Source organism: Felis catus, chromosome A1 (genome assembly GCF_018350175.1).
Source record: "Felis catus isolate Fca126 chromosome A1, F.catus_Fca126_mat1.0, whole genome shotgun sequence".
NCBI lineage: Eukaryota > Metazoa > Chordata > Mammalia > Carnivora > Felidae > Felis > Felis catus.
In genome coordinates this window covers 11,562,860-11,578,391 of record NC_058368.1, presented here as the reverse complement: position 1 = coordinate 11,578,391, position 15,532 = coordinate 11,562,860, and the positions used below count along the sequence as shown (strand labels likewise).

The 15,532-nt window shown below is 34.5% G+C and overlaps 1 protein-coding gene across 5 annotated transcripts in view; it reads right to left on the bottom strand.

Annotated features, from left to right (window-relative positions):
- The window catches only part of BRCA2 (BRCA2 DNA repair associated), a 61,151-nt gene that overhangs the window by 39,621 nt on the left and 5,998 nt on the right, over positions 1 to 15,532 (bottom strand). For 4 of the 5 annotated variants that reach the window (XM_019810443.3, XM_011283605.4, XM_019839734.3 and 1 more), the window contains exons 4-11: positions 12,444 to 12,552; positions 11,778 to 11,824; positions 11,638 to 11,678; positions 11,334 to 11,445; positions 10,540 to 10,589; positions 9,538 to 9,649; positions 7,583 to 8,701; positions 1,346 to 6,139 (exon numbers count right to left, since the gene is read on the bottom strand). In XM_019810443.3, the coding sequence (XP_019666002.2) occupies positions 1,346 to 6,139; positions 7,583 to 8,701; positions 9,538 to 9,649; positions 10,540 to 10,589; positions 11,334 to 11,445; positions 11,638 to 11,678; positions 11,778 to 11,824; positions 12,444 to 12,552 (6,384 nt within the window). 5 annotated transcript variants of the gene reach the window in all.

Below are 15,532 nucleotides of genomic sequence, written 5' to 3'. Positions count from 1 at the left end.
GGGTACTCTGGTTTTTGATGCTTTATTAAAGGGAATGAACTTGTAGAATTTAATAGGAGATGAAAATGTCCAGGCAAAGCTTTATCAAGTGTTAAATTATGAAGTGATTTGTTTAGCAAGTAACCAGAAGCTGATTAAGCTGTATATTCATATATAACAGACGTGAGGGAACATTAAATAGTGATGATGCTGAGAACATTTATTACAAGTCTGAGTTTGTTGTTGTTTCGCCTAAGCAGGTTAACCCACTTGGGAGTACACATGAACAAAATGGGTTCCTATGAATAAAGCCATTATTTCCCATAAAAGAGCTGTGAGTCTCTTTAAGCATCTGCTCTTCATAATTTTTACCAGAGCACAGCAACAGTTTAAGGTAAGTATCATCAACTTTCTACTTTTCCCATAACATAAACTTGGTATGGAATGTGGCCTGGATAACAATTCAGAAACTCTGTATCCACAGGGTAACTGAAGGTGCCAAGTTGGAGACACTGGCTTCAGTGTTTTGCTCTATAGTAAGAAGAGACTGGGCAAGACCTGTGACAACTCAATTCACTCAATTCTGTGAGTCCATAGTTTTTACAAAGGAGTTAGTTATTTAATATTTAAGATCATCCACTTAAAAGCTGGAGTTAGTTTTGGCATTTACTTTGATGGTATTTGATCAACAGATTCAATGACTTAAGATTATTCTTTGTCATTTGACCTAGTTGAACTAAGTTGTTCCATACATATTTCAAAGAGAAGTTAGAATATAGTCCAAATGGCATTAAGACCAGTATGTTATCTGCCAAAAATGACTGACTTTAGAACACTTCCTAGATTAAAAAAAGGAGGCAAACCAGCACCTATAACTGAAACCAATTTTTTAAGTTCACAGGAGCCAGAGTTGGAACCTCTGTGTTCTTCCTCTCTATACATATTCATATTTATATAGAAACAGTTAATAAGTTGTATTATGCAGGCTGTTATAAGGATAGAAATTTCAGATTTTCTAGGGAAAGAAACTTAACAGTAGCTTCTCAATTATAACTATATTAATAATCTCTAAAAATACATCGAAACAACCTCAAAACATGTTTCTTGGTACAGACTCAGAGATAGCAAAAGTGAAATCACATTACGCTAAACCATCCACAAGGTCTATAAAAATACAGAGGGCACCTGGTGGGATGAGCACTGGGTGTTGTATGGAAACCAATTTGACAATAAATTCCACATTAAAAAAAAATAAAACATAATACAGCTTATAATTACCTGAATTGCTGTAAGTTAGCATACCAGGATTATTCAAGACTTAATTTTTAAGTGGTTGGCAACCTAACAGGAAAAAATGGACACTTACCAACTGAGACAAGTACACCTCTTCTTTTCCCTCTTCTTGAATTTGACACAAGCGTCTCCTCAGAGTGTTGGCACGTAGGAAGAAAGTGTCTGGCGTGACTTAGCAGGTCAGCATCTGTCAGCTCACCATCTTCCATAAAAGCTTTGGCAATCTCTACTGTTTCTGTTTCAAAATAGTTTTCTGGATCCTTGGAGTCAGTAGAATGAATTGCTGTATCTGTTTTCAGAGGAAGATTAGGAAAAGCTTCAGTTTTCCCAATTTCCATTTTTATATTTTTAGGTAAAGCCTGTTCTTTTTCCAAAAGATGAATGTTCTCAACAAGCGATGCTTTGTTTCCTTGTATCAACTGTTTGTCTTGCTTAAACTGAGAGGGATATGGAGAAACTTGCACAGAGTGATTTTCTGAAGAACCATTTTCAATTTTAGAGTTACTTGATAATTTAAATTCTTTATTGTAGGCTTTTTCCAATTTGGAGTTTACAGAGTGTTGTGGGGTTCTGTTATCTACACAAGAGGGAGGAGGCATTTTTGATACATCTTGTCTAGATGTAGGTGAACGCTGAGGACCACACTCAGTTCTCATCACATCAAATTCTTCTAGTATTCCCTTAACTTTGCATAAGGCACTTTCAGAAACTGGAACTTGTTTCCCACTTGCTGTACTGAATCCCGAGAAAGCAGATGATAGTAAATTTTGGGGGGTATGTATCATAGTATTTTCTTCTCTTGTGAACTTGTCTGAGTGATCCTCATTATGTTTAAATGATACTTTGGAAAAGGGCTGCTTGGCACTGTCTTCTACCTTAGAAAACACCTGTCTTGCCTTTTGTAGTGCAGCATCTGATACTTGTACACATTTTCCACTTGCTGTGCTAAAAATCCCACAAGCATTTGTATAAGAGATGGACTGGAGACGCTTCCCTGTACTAAGTTTACATATATCAGAAGTTTTCAAATTAATCTGATGAGGTGGTATTTCAGAACGTTTCTTGAATCCAGAAATACTTTGGTTAAGTTGTGGAGTTTGCTCACTTTGAGTCTCAGCAAAATCTTTATGTGAAGGCGAACTACATTCTGCACCATCCAGAGAATTAGGACAAATAGTATCTTCTGAATCATCCGGCGCCTTACGATAACCTGCCACAATCTTCCCTGGTTTACTCTTGGTGGTTTGCTTAATTGCCATACTGCAGTTTTCTGTAAATCCCTCTGTCACTTTTGTCTCGTGTGCAACTAAGACTCTTTCACTACTTGCTGTAGTGTATACAGGCACAGCATCATTTGAATCAGAATTCAATTTCTGAGTTGAATCAAAATTATTTGAATCAGAAACCGTCACTTTAATGGCTGTATTTTCCTTTTTGCATGAGAAATTAGTCACAAGTCTCTGAACGCAAATATCTTCGTTTACGCTTTGTGGATCTGTGTCTGCTTCTCTTACAGTGAACATGATTTCAGAAACACTGGTGTTCTCTCTCTCTCCCACATTCCTCACCACTGGTTCAATACCAGAATTATCAACTTTACTTTTTGGAAGATATTCTGATATATTATACACTGTTTTTTCTGGTTGATCATCCAATTCTCCTCCTCTAAGCCATTTTTTTACTTCAAGTATTGAAGACTGACTCACAGAAATTTTTCTACCATGTCCTGTGTAAAATGATAAAGCTGAATTTTCAGTGGCTGAATAAGTGGATTGATTTGTACAAGTTGTAGGCTTTTTTGCTGTTTCTTTTCCTGTATTTTCATGTACTTTAACTTTCAGAGAGGCACGATTTGGTATTTTAAGATTTTCAGTTTGTTTGTATAAATTATCACTTAAGAGCCTGGGTACCACCACGATCTCGTTAGAAACAAGGTTCTTCTCTAGAGGCTTCTGCATTTCTTCCTCCTTTGAAGCAGGTGTTATTTCAATCGTTTTGCATGCTAATCGCAGCCCACCTTCACACTCCTCTCTGCCCTTTGACATCTTTGTCCCTCTATGGCTAAAATTAGTCATCTCACTTTTATCTTGCTCTTGCTCATCAAAAAGATTTTTCACTTTGTCCAAAGATTCCTTTGCAATTTCTATTCTTTTCCCACTAGCTGTATGAAAACCCAAAATGGTAGGTTCTTTGATCTTTTTGATTTCATATTCTGGTCTTTGCTGGAGGGTCAGTGATTTATTTTCAGTACCAGTGAGGTCACTTTCTTTCATTTTGTCTTTTCTTTCAGTATTTTCCATTTTCTCATGATGTGAAATGTCTGCTTTGTTGATATCTATGCCAGAAAGTAATTCAGAATTTAAGGAATCTGCAAAGTTATTCAATTCTTCTTCTGTACATTTTTGATCAAGGAGATTTGTAACTTTATTTAATGACGCTCTAGAGACTCTTATATTTTTCCCACTTGCAGTCTGAAAGGATACGTCAAATATGTCAAAATCTTTTGTAATTCGCCCCATTGTATTAGCAGTTAAATGTTCTTTGTTTGATGTGTTAACGTGAAGTGTTTCTTCAGCTTTTACAACTTCCAAACAGGTTAAATCTGACAAACCTTCTTTAATTTGAGTGTTGCCCTCCTTTATAAACTGGCTGGATAATTTCAGATCTATGTCGTGCTGATCAATATACGGCAAGCCATTTTCTTCTTTATGAATATAAACTGTATCATTTTTACTTGAATCACTGCCATCAGCTTCTCTGAAGTTATACACATTTCTGCTGGCATCAGTGTATTTGTTAGCTTTGTTTTCTATGTTTCTCTTGTAACCTTCAGTATCTTCAGCAACAAAAATGCCAGTAGTCATTTCAATATTATTTTGTAGTATCAGGCGGTATTTATTATTTTTCTCATTTAACTTTTTCTCATTGTTACAATTTTCTTTCTTAAACATTGAGACAGAACCATTACATTTACTTGAAGAGAAACTTCTTATACCTACTTCTACAGAAGTTTCCTCGCTAATATTCTCAAGGTCACTGAACAGCTTCTTAGCTTTTTGCAGTGCTTCACTACAAACGTTCAGTTTTGTGCCACGAGCAGAGTAAAAGCCTCTAAACTCCACTTCATTTTTACCTGTTAAATGGCCAGAAGCACTTTTGTTACAGCTGGTTTTTGACAAGCAAGCAAGCTTCTGCTTACCTCCAATTATACCTTCAAATTTCTTGCTGCTATCTCCCTGACTGATAGATAGGGCATTAATTGTGAGACGGAGATGACCATCTTTCTGTTCCTCAGGAGTGGTATTCGAGATAGTCAGGTGTTTTTCGGGCATCTCACATGGATTTTTCTGTTTCAGGTGGCTTGGTTTTCTAAACTGTGTAAACTCAAACTGACTTCCTGATTCTTCCAAAATGGTAGAAAGTTCTGTAATTTCTGCCTTTTGGCTAGGTGTTAAATTATGATTTGAATCAAAATCTCGCTTTAAAGATAAAGTTGGAGGAGTTGTGTGACGATTTTCACTATCAGAAACATATGCGCTACTCTGCACACACCCAGATACAGTATTAATTGACTGTGGATCAAGTATATGAGGTTTGCTCAGTTTCTCTTGACTTTCTAATGGAGTATTTACAATTTCAATACAAGCTAAGTTAGTAGGATAACGTTCTTCAATATCTTTGAAGAGCATTTTGCTTTTCTTAATGTTGTGTTCAGAGAGTTTTATCTCTTTATTAGAAGCTGTTCTGAAGCCATTTCCAAAATTGTGATTTAAAATTGGATCTGATAGTCTTGCCCAATTATCCATGTAATCATTATTTCCATTTGATTTCATATCTGAATCCAAGGTGATGTCTGATTTTGAATCTTGGTCTAAAGTCATTCTGAGTTGCTGCTTTATGCTATTTCTATCCTTTTCTGTAAGATCATCTATGTTCGATGAATCAAAACCTTTCGTAATTGACACTTTGGCTGCTTGTTTGTCATCCATATCTGTATACACTACCATGGTAGAGTTCTCGAGAACAGGTTCTTTTACACAACAGAGGTCTGAATCTTGAAGTTCCTTAATACTTCCTAAAACAGGAACATTCCTTTCCTTAGTTATTTTAAAGACAAAATTATCACCATCTGGGAAAAGTTCTTCAGAGTTTGGATTCATAGTTATTTTTGAAATTAAAGTAGTTTCTTTTTGGTCTTTTTGGATTATTGTGAGATGTGCATTTTGGTTGAATGGTACCTTCATAGAAGGTGATGCTTCTGTTACATATTTTTCAGTTGACAACAACTTAGCTTTTTTGGCATGTTCATTTAAAACATGTATTTCTTGATTATTTTCCATGGTTTTGGTTAATTCAAAACCAGCTTCATGATTCTTACATTTTAGTGTCTCTGACACTTCATATGATTCTCTTCCTCTGGAAAGCCCAACTGGGTTTGACGGAGGATCCCTGGGGTGAGGAGTTAACTGGCTGCTTTTATCCGGGTCAGATGAAAAGCTTTTCAGAGTCTGAAAGTGAATACCACTATCTTCCACTTCTGAATATGGCACAGAAGGTTGGCTTACTGCAGGCAAGATCTCTTCTTTTCTATCTGCAACTCTTTGGCTTTTTGTATCATCTTCACAGTGTTTTTCCTGTAAGGATGACAGACAATTCGTTTCTGTGCTTATAAATGATTGCAGTTTTTCCTTCTTAATTTTTGCTTCTTTATAATCAAGATCCTGAGATATTATTTTATTATTAGGAGAACTGCTTCCATTATTGGAAACTTTTCTCAGAAGTGTCCCAAAAGAGTTGGTTAAGGACAAAATTGGTTCTTTGGAATCATTCTGCAAACAGGTTTTTTTGACAGAAGAATGCAATAAACCTAAAGACACAAAGTGACAAAACAAAATTAAAGTACCATCAATCACGTTTACTAAATATATTCCACTAAGTAAAAAAGGTAGTATCTACGATAAGAATTACATGAAAAGCAAGAAGCGAATGTCAGGCTTAAAACAAAGAATTCTAAATAGTCTCTATTTGAAGTTATTATATTTTCAACTAAAGACAAATAGAACTTAGTATTCTTTTCTAACATGTATCAATTCAATTAAAATTAGTATGTAGTTCAAGAAAGCAGCCACCATAAGTAAAATTCAAATTAGTTTTATTGGAAAATAAAACTGGAAAAAAGTTTCATTGCTAAATGGGTGTAATAGGAGAAAAAAAAAAACAAGGCAAAGGAAAAGAATTAGAAAAGTAATTACTTCCTTTAGTTAATTCAGTCTTTGATACTGAAAAAAAAAAATCAGCTTTTAAAAATAGGCTCTACAGATGAAGGGCCTGAAAAATGTCCTAATCTCAATTATAAAGGCAAATGAATTAAACTGCTCTGAGTTTTTCTTTTTTTTTTTTAAATCATCCCTCTGAATTCTGTATTAGGAAGTTAAAAATATTAGTCTCATTTAATCAATGGCCACTACTATATATTAGCTGTTTCGCTGATTTTAATTCTGACATATACAGTATCAAACATTCTTCTTTGGAAATTAACCCAAATCTCAAACAGTTCCTCTACATTCCAGTTTATTCTATCCACTAAAATCTTCTCAAAGGATGATAAAATTGTCTTTTTAACATACAATTCAGCTGCTGATAAAGGAATCACTGCTCAAATAAAAACAGTCTCACTGTGCATACTCTGACACTGGATATTAATAACTCTAAGTAATCTCTAAATATTTAAGAAAACTAGGTAACAACAGTAACCACTTTTATTTTAGAAGTGACTTACATTAAACTTAGCTAGAAGTTAGCTTTTTTCTATTTTTTTACATGATTTAGAGAATATCTATAGTAAATAGACAACATATTTACAGAACTGTCAAATTTACATATAACAAAATTAAAGCAGGAATTAAGTAGTCAAGTTCTTGATGATTCTGAATCAAATGCTCTGTCTCAAGAGGCATGATTGTATACAGTATATACTATGCAAACTGATCCAACCAGTCTGAATAAAATGATTTTGAACATTGGCAATCAAAGGCCTAAACAATAATGTATGTAGACATTGCCCGATACTGAATACAAGTATAGTGATTTAAAAAAACCAAAAAACTACAGAAGGAAAACCAAAAAAGAGACTACAGAAGGAAAGCAGGCAATATATATTTTAAAAAAGATTAGAGAAAGACTCGCATATTCAAATAAGAGAACTTGTCAACAGCCACAAAACTATACATTCTCTCTCTCTCCCTCTCTCACTTTCTCACACACACACACACACACACACACACACACACACACACACACACACTCGTACCTGAATCAGCATTTGCAAATGTCAGTGGTCCTTCCAAAACGTTTGCTTCAAATTGGGCTGAATAGTTCATCAGTCCCGATTGCTGGTCCTTCTGTGTTTTTAGTCCTTGATAAGATGTTTCATCATTTACAACATAAATAAACTTTTTTGTTTTCTTTTTCAAAGTGGATATTAAACCTGAATTCTTCAAAGCTACAGAAGTATGTTTGATAGTGGCTGGCCAGCTTCCATTATCAAGTGAACTTGTACTTAAAGAATCCTCTTTCTGTGAGCAAATAGAATGTTTTTCTAATACACTTTCAGAGGCTTCATGTTCTTCTTTAAAGTTTGGATCAGTTATATTGTTTGAGAACACTGCACTGAATGTCTCTTCAGGTGATTCTCTTATCCTGAATATAGACTTTCTGATACCCTGAAGTGGAGAAGCTATTAGAGAAGTTTCAAATACTGCTTGCTTTACCGCAAGAATGGAATCTTCATGAGATTCAAGACACTGCCCTTCATCTATCTTATTTACCACTATTTCCTCATTTAATATCTTCTCTGTACACTTGGGTACACCTGAAATCTGTGGTAAAGAATCTTCTAAAATAATAAAGTTGGTACATTCTTTCTCTGTGGTTATGAGGTCTTTTTCTGAATTATTTTGGTCACAAGAAGAAATACACAGTAGAGGTAATTTCTCCATGTGGGTTCCATTTAGACCTGAGAGGGTTAGGTGACACGATTCAGAGGCTGAAGACAGTACAACTTCCTTGGAGATTTTATCACTTCCATTCCCAAAGGGCTTCTGATTTGTTACATTCGAATCTAATGGATCACTGGCATTTGCTTCCATTTCAGATACAAAAGAATGTTTATTTTCTTTCATTTGTTTTTTGGCTTCTTCACATTCATCGGTTGTTTCATTGAAAATATTTTTCCTAGTCTTGCTGGTTTTTATTTTTTGTAGGTTTCTTGTTTTACATTTAGGAACACATAATGGAAAACTATCTTCTTCAGAAACATCTGCAACTCTTTCACGTACTCCATCTTCTAAGACATTTAGTGTTGAGTTTCCAAAAGGGTCTTTGCAGCTATTTACTTTATCACATGAATTCCCTACCATTTTCCCCAATCCTGTTAAAATTTAAAACAGAAGCATATTAATAACATTTTATAATATAGCCATATAATTTATACTATTCTTGCAACTGTTCTCAAAGAGATAGCATATACCATATAACATGTAATGTGGCATTTAAAGGGTTATCCTGAGTGCTAGCTCTTTTAGGGAGGGGAAGGGAAGGAGGGTGCCACCCTTCCCCCATTCTTCTGGTAAAGACTGATTCCAATGTCTCCAAAGCCTTCTATTCATACTCTAATCCTAATACTACCCCCCCCTTTTTTTTTTACCAGCTCTACACAATTAAAACTCATGCAATCTTAGTATATATTCTCAATTTAACATTCTAAGATTTATCAAATCAGATGTTCCAAATTAATTTTGTGGCCCTATAATAACTGAGAGTAAAATCTGATTTTACACACACACACACACACACACACACACACACACACACACACACACAGTTATCCAATCCCACACATTTATACAGAGATATACACATACCAAGAAAAATGCAATATTCCAATGATCTGATTAGGTAACTTTGAGTACATGTGCAACCCAAATTACTAATTAGAAATAAGGCCTTCACATTTTGTTAATTTTTAGTCTTATTTTTATCTCTGTAAGTTTTGAGTTATAGGTTTTGTTTTGGTGTTACTATAGGATATTGAATGGTATTATCTTACCATGATTTAACATTTTCATTTAAATCACATTAGCTTCTACTCAGAGAATTTTCATTAATTAAGAAGGAAAAGCAGTGTATTTTCTTTTTAAGAAAGAAGTAATAATACTTTAATGCTGTCAGTTAAAAACAGTAGTTCAATTAAATAGAAGGACTTACCTTGACTTTTAGCTTCTCTTTGACTTTTGTTTTCACTGTCTGGCCCAGAAGGGATAAACCTATCATTTTTCTTCAGACTTTCGTCATGGTTACAGAAATAGCTTTTAAAGATCTGCAAAAGTTGTATTTTAAAGTCACTAGTATAAAAATTCTCACTATGCATATATTCAACTTAGAGACACCATTACTTCATAGGAAGTCAAGAAAATCACATATAGAGTATATATATGCAATGGAGTATTACTTGGCAATAAGAATAAAATCTTGCCATTTGCAATGACGTGGATGGAACTAGAGGGTATTATGCTAAGCGAAATTAGTCAGCTGGAGAAAGACAAATATCATATGACTTTCACTCATATGAGGGTTTTAATACACAAAACATGTGAACATACGGGAAGGGAAGCAAAAATAATACAAAAACTGGGAGGGGGACAAAATGTAAGAGACTTAAATATAGAGAACCAACAGAGGATTGCTGGAGGGGTTGTAGGAGGGGGAAGGGCTCAATGGGTAAGGGGCATTAAGGAATTTACTCCTAGATCATTGTTGCACCATATGCTAACTTGGATGTACATTAAAAAACAAATAAATTAAAAAAAAAAAGAAAATCACATAGGATCGGGCTTAAAGACTTTATCAAAGACTTAGATAAATCATAAATTAAGGAATGAAAAAATGCAAGATAATATTTCAAGGCATTCTAAAATTATTATTATTTAAAAAAATTTTTTTTTGACGTTTATTTATTTTTGAGACAGAGATAGACAGAGCATCAACGGGGGAGGGGCAGAGAGAGAGAGGGAGACACAGAATCTGAAACAGGCTCCAGGCTCTGAGCTGTCAGCACAGATCCCGATGCGGGGCTCGAACTCACGAACCGCGAGATCACGACCTGAGCCAAAGTCGGACGCTTAACCGACTGAGCCACCCAGGTGACCCGTGGCATTCTAAAATTATAAGCAACTGCAACAGCATCCTCAATTTGTCATATTTACTTACAGCAGTAGTGTCATTAGGAAATACAGCTGCAGATGCTTCCTCATCTCTGACTGTAAAAAAAAAAATTCAATTTATCTATACTGTATTATATACCAGACACTAAGGTTAATGTGAAAACAAGTATTTTCTGGTCATACATCAAAAGACACATACACTACTGAAATAAATGATGCATTTGAAACAAAACGAATTGACTCAAGTATGGTAATTAGAAAGGTCAATCAACATAGTGAATAAGCTACATTCAATTCCTTAGTACCACTCATAAGGTGCTAAGAAACTGTGGTTTGATGACCCCGACTTTAAGGTAATACTATCCATAAAGACTAAGAAAATCAGATGGAGCCATGGGGTCATGACTTAAGGATAAATCTTACAGACTTTAGCATTTATTTAGATAATAATACACTCTAAAAGCATATTATATGTCAAATACTTCTTACTTTTCAACATGCTTTTACCTCTATTATTTCATCTGAGCAACAAAAAAAGTTAAATCCTAGCCAAAGAGAGAATCAAAATGGAATGTACTTTTGCTAGGATAAAAAAAATCCTGGTTTGCATATAGATGGATTCCTACAGAATACTACTCCTAGAACACCATGTAATGTACCTGTAATCCCAATATAAATAGAATAAAATTATTCTGAACTACTAACACACTTCTCAAAGATAGTATAATCTAATTACTATCCCATTATCTTTTCCTATTTTCTTTTTGTCAGAAGCATTTAGAGATGACACTCTATCAACATTATCTACCATCTTAGATGATACACATTTGCTAGTATTACCTATGAGTACAGTAGAACTAAGGGTTGGTGGTGTGGCTAAAGAACTTGACCAAGACATATCAGGATCCACCTCAGCTCCTAGACTTTCAGAAATACGTTTTGGTGTCTGACCCTGGAAATAAGAAAACAGTTTATTTATTTCACATAAACGCACTAATGATTAAGAGTATTTTTTTCACTTATCATTCACTGAATGCCTACATGAGACCATAGGTACGTATTTGTAAATCTCAGGGCACAGGCAGGACACTGCTGTCAAATTCTCACTTCTCCACAAGAAAAATAAACTAGGCGGAATATTTACCTTCGTAAGCTTCGGTGTATGAAACAAGCTTCCACATACCACTGGGGGTAAAACAAGGGGAAAATTACTACATTTTATTTTTATTAAAATTTAAGAGTATTTTAGAGCTAAAAAAAAAAACCCCTTATTTTTAATCATACCCGACTTTTCTCTTTGTGGTGTTACATGTGTACTTCGTAGAAGAGGACTAAAATGGAAAAAAAAAAAATTATTCAAAGATAACAGAAATGGCAAGAAGAAACAAAATATTAATCTTATTGAAAAAAAGAGTCATATCAATTATTAGAATTACACTACTTTGTAATATTTTGTTACTTTTTAAAAAGTAAACATCTCAGGAAAAATTAAGTAACCACTAAATTATGTTTAAAATGTCCACAAAAAGTAGTATAAAGCACTCACAAATTTCAACTGCTAGGAACTGTACATCTTGAACTTAAAAATTATGCAATTATGTAAAGTGAATCTATAAAATCATATTCTTTCAAAGCATACAAATTATTTTAAGCTGCTATATCAAGGGCATTGCTTTTCATCAATATTTTTATAACTTAAAAATGCCACAGAATATAGACAAAAAACTAGTGAATTCAACATAGTAAGAAAAACAAAGTAAATGTTTCTAATGTAAAAATTATTGAATTAAAAAACTCAACCTAAAAGGAGATTATTTAAAAGTAGAATTTCCTCTTTCAGGCTTTTAGCCAAAATATTAGCATGAAAATTAGGTGCATTTCTAGAAAACAAACAGCATATGTGGGAAAAAGTTTCATTTAAATAGTTTAATAGAACAAGTTTTACCATACCTTTCACTAAGACAAGAATTTAGAGGTGGGCTGGTAACATCATTAGTTTGATCCATTTTAGACTTCATTGTGCAACAACTTCTATGTTTACTATTGGTAATATCCTTTCCTGAAACAGTACAATAATTCAGTGAGTACATATATGCTCTGGATTGTGAATTTTCATTCTCTGGAAGTATTTAAAAACAAAAAATCTTATCCTGGGAAGGAGAATGTATGGGCAGTTCAGTTGAATTGGTTTCTCAGTTTGTTGATTCCTTCCAAAAGGGGAGGTCTCAAAGGATGTGTGCCCTCATTCAACAAGTATATAATATATGTAAGACACTTTGGGACACTTCAAGGAGTTCATAACATAGCAGGAGAAATTTTTTGAAATTCCACACAAGTGGAACACAGAATAGAATGTTTTATGCCTTATTATTAAGTCACACGCACTAGGGTATTATGAAGGATAAGAGTAAAGAAAAAGACATTTACTAAAAACCTACCGACGTACCAAATTGGATCATATTAGTCTTCTGCTGAAAACTTTCAAGATCTTGTTCTCAAGAGCAAGCTCAAATTCCAAAACAAAACTCCCTAGTAACAAGGACTTTCATCATCTGCCTTAATTTCTATGACATTCTTTCACTCTACTTTTCAGCCATACCCAACCACCTGCATATCCTGCAAGAATGCTCTCCTTCACTTCAGGCCTTTGTACAAACTGTTTTTCTCTTTTTATTTCTCTTGACTGAACATCCTCTTTCAGGCTTCCATTTTGAAACTACCTCTTCTGGAAAAATTTAGTGGTCCCTAACATGAGATTAAGTGATAGCTGGTGCTGTATGTTCCTCATAGAGTTTATCACACAGCATTCTTGCTTCCCCTCCTAAAATGTGAGCTCCTTGATGTAGGGATCTTATTTATCACTGTCTCCTTAGCAACTATAATCAATGCCTAATGTTATAGTCACTCCACAATTCCTGGCTGGATGAATTAGCAATGATTAGAAAAAACTACCACTGTTGACGAATACATCTATTTTCTCCGCAATAAGGCTCAGTCAGGGTTTCTAAAGCTGTATCTGGCTCTATCAAATTCAATTTACAGTGTGGAAATATTCCCATTTTCTGTATCACAAATATGGTACTTGAGGCATTTATTATCACTCTTAAAAACTGCTTTCAAAAATAGTTGCTTTAACTGATCCTATAACCTCCAACTTAGAAAAGTTTGGGGAAAAATAAGTTGCATTAGTGTTAATAAAATAAGGCAAAGGCCAAACAAAACTATTTGCAGTAGCACATGCAAAACACTGTGTTATATTACTCATTTCTTAAGTAACAGGAAATGGATATAATCACTACTAAGCCAAATACACGTGTGAGGTAAACCCCACTTCAATGAAATATCCAAGTTTCTCTAATGAGACTTTTAGTTGACACTAAAAAGTGGCTAAACCTATTTTTAAAATTTCACTTTCCCAGTTCATTTTAACAAAGATCATAATCAGGAAACGACTACTACACACTTAGAATGGCTAAAGCCCAAAACAAAAACAACACCAAATGCTGATGGGGACGTAGAACAAGAAAAACTCTTACTCACTGCTGATGGAAATGCAAAATGGTGCAGCCACTTTGGGATTCAGTTTGAAGTTTCTTATGTAACTAAATATATGCCTACCATATGATCCAGCAATCATGCCCCTTGGTATTTTCCCAAATGAGTTGAAAACTTAGGTCCACACAAAAATCTGCACATGATTGGGGCGCCTGGGTGGCTCAGTCGGTTAAGCGTCCGACTTCGGCTCAGGTCATGATCTCACGGTCCGTGAGTTCGAGCCCCGCATCGGGCTCTGTGCTGACAGCTCAGAGCCTGGAGCCTGCTTCAGATTCTGTGTCTCCCTCTCCCTCTGACCCTCCCCCGTTCATGCTCTGTCTCAAAAATAAACATTAAAAAAAAAATTAAAAAAAAAAACAAAAACAAAAAACCTGCACATGATAGAGTAGCTTTGTTCATAACTGCCAAAACTTGGAAGCAACCAAGATGTTCTTCAATAGGTGAACGGATAAACAAACTGGTACATCCATATAATACAGCATTATTCAGTGATAAAAAGAAATGAGCTATCAAACCATGAAAAGATGCAGAGGAATCTTATGTTGCTAAGTAAAAGAAGCCAGTTGGAAAGGTTACATACTGTATGATTTCCACTATATGACATTCTGAAAAAAAGACTGTAGACTGTAAAAAAGATCAGTGGTTGCCAGGGGTTTGGGGTGGAGGTGAGTGAATAGGTGGAGAGCAAACACAAGGGGCTTTTAGGGCAGTGAATCGATCCTGTAGGATACTGTAATGATGGATACGTGACATTATACATTTGTCAAAAACCACAGACCTGTACGAATAATGAACCCTAATGTAAACAAACGACTTCAGTTGATTATAATAAAGTATCAATATTGGCTTAGCAATGAACACCCAAATGTAAAAAATAAAAAGTAAAAAAATGAAGCAGGTAAAAATAAGTCATATCCAAAAAACATCTGCCAAGTAATCTGAGAATCTCATAAAAAGGCTGAATAATGGTGAGATAAACTCATACGATTTTACTCAAAAGGACTGCTGAGAAGCAGAAATAGTACATTTCCTCATGAAACTTTAGGGATAATTCTCTTTTGAAAACAATAGATGTCAGAATGAAACAAGTAGGTTAAAAAACAGCTTAAGTCTTACAGTTTAATACTGAATTTAAACTAAACAAAAACAAAAGGAATCAGGAAACTATAGTCAGAATTATTTATGCACTATAACCTTAAAAATTTTGATTTATCTGCACTGAGAGTGGCCTTATTAATTCATTCCTGTCCCTCCCTAATTATAGATAGACCAATTCCAACTCTTTCAAGATTCAGTAGAATTAGCATAATGAGCTTTTCCTGAGCCCATTAAAATAGATGGCTGCTCCCTTTACTATGCCCACAACATAGCACTTTTGCAGGTGATCCTATTATAGCATATACCACACTGTATATTTATTTACATACTTTGTCTTACACAAGACTGAGTTCCTAGAAGTCAAAAGCATCTTATTCATGTTTGTA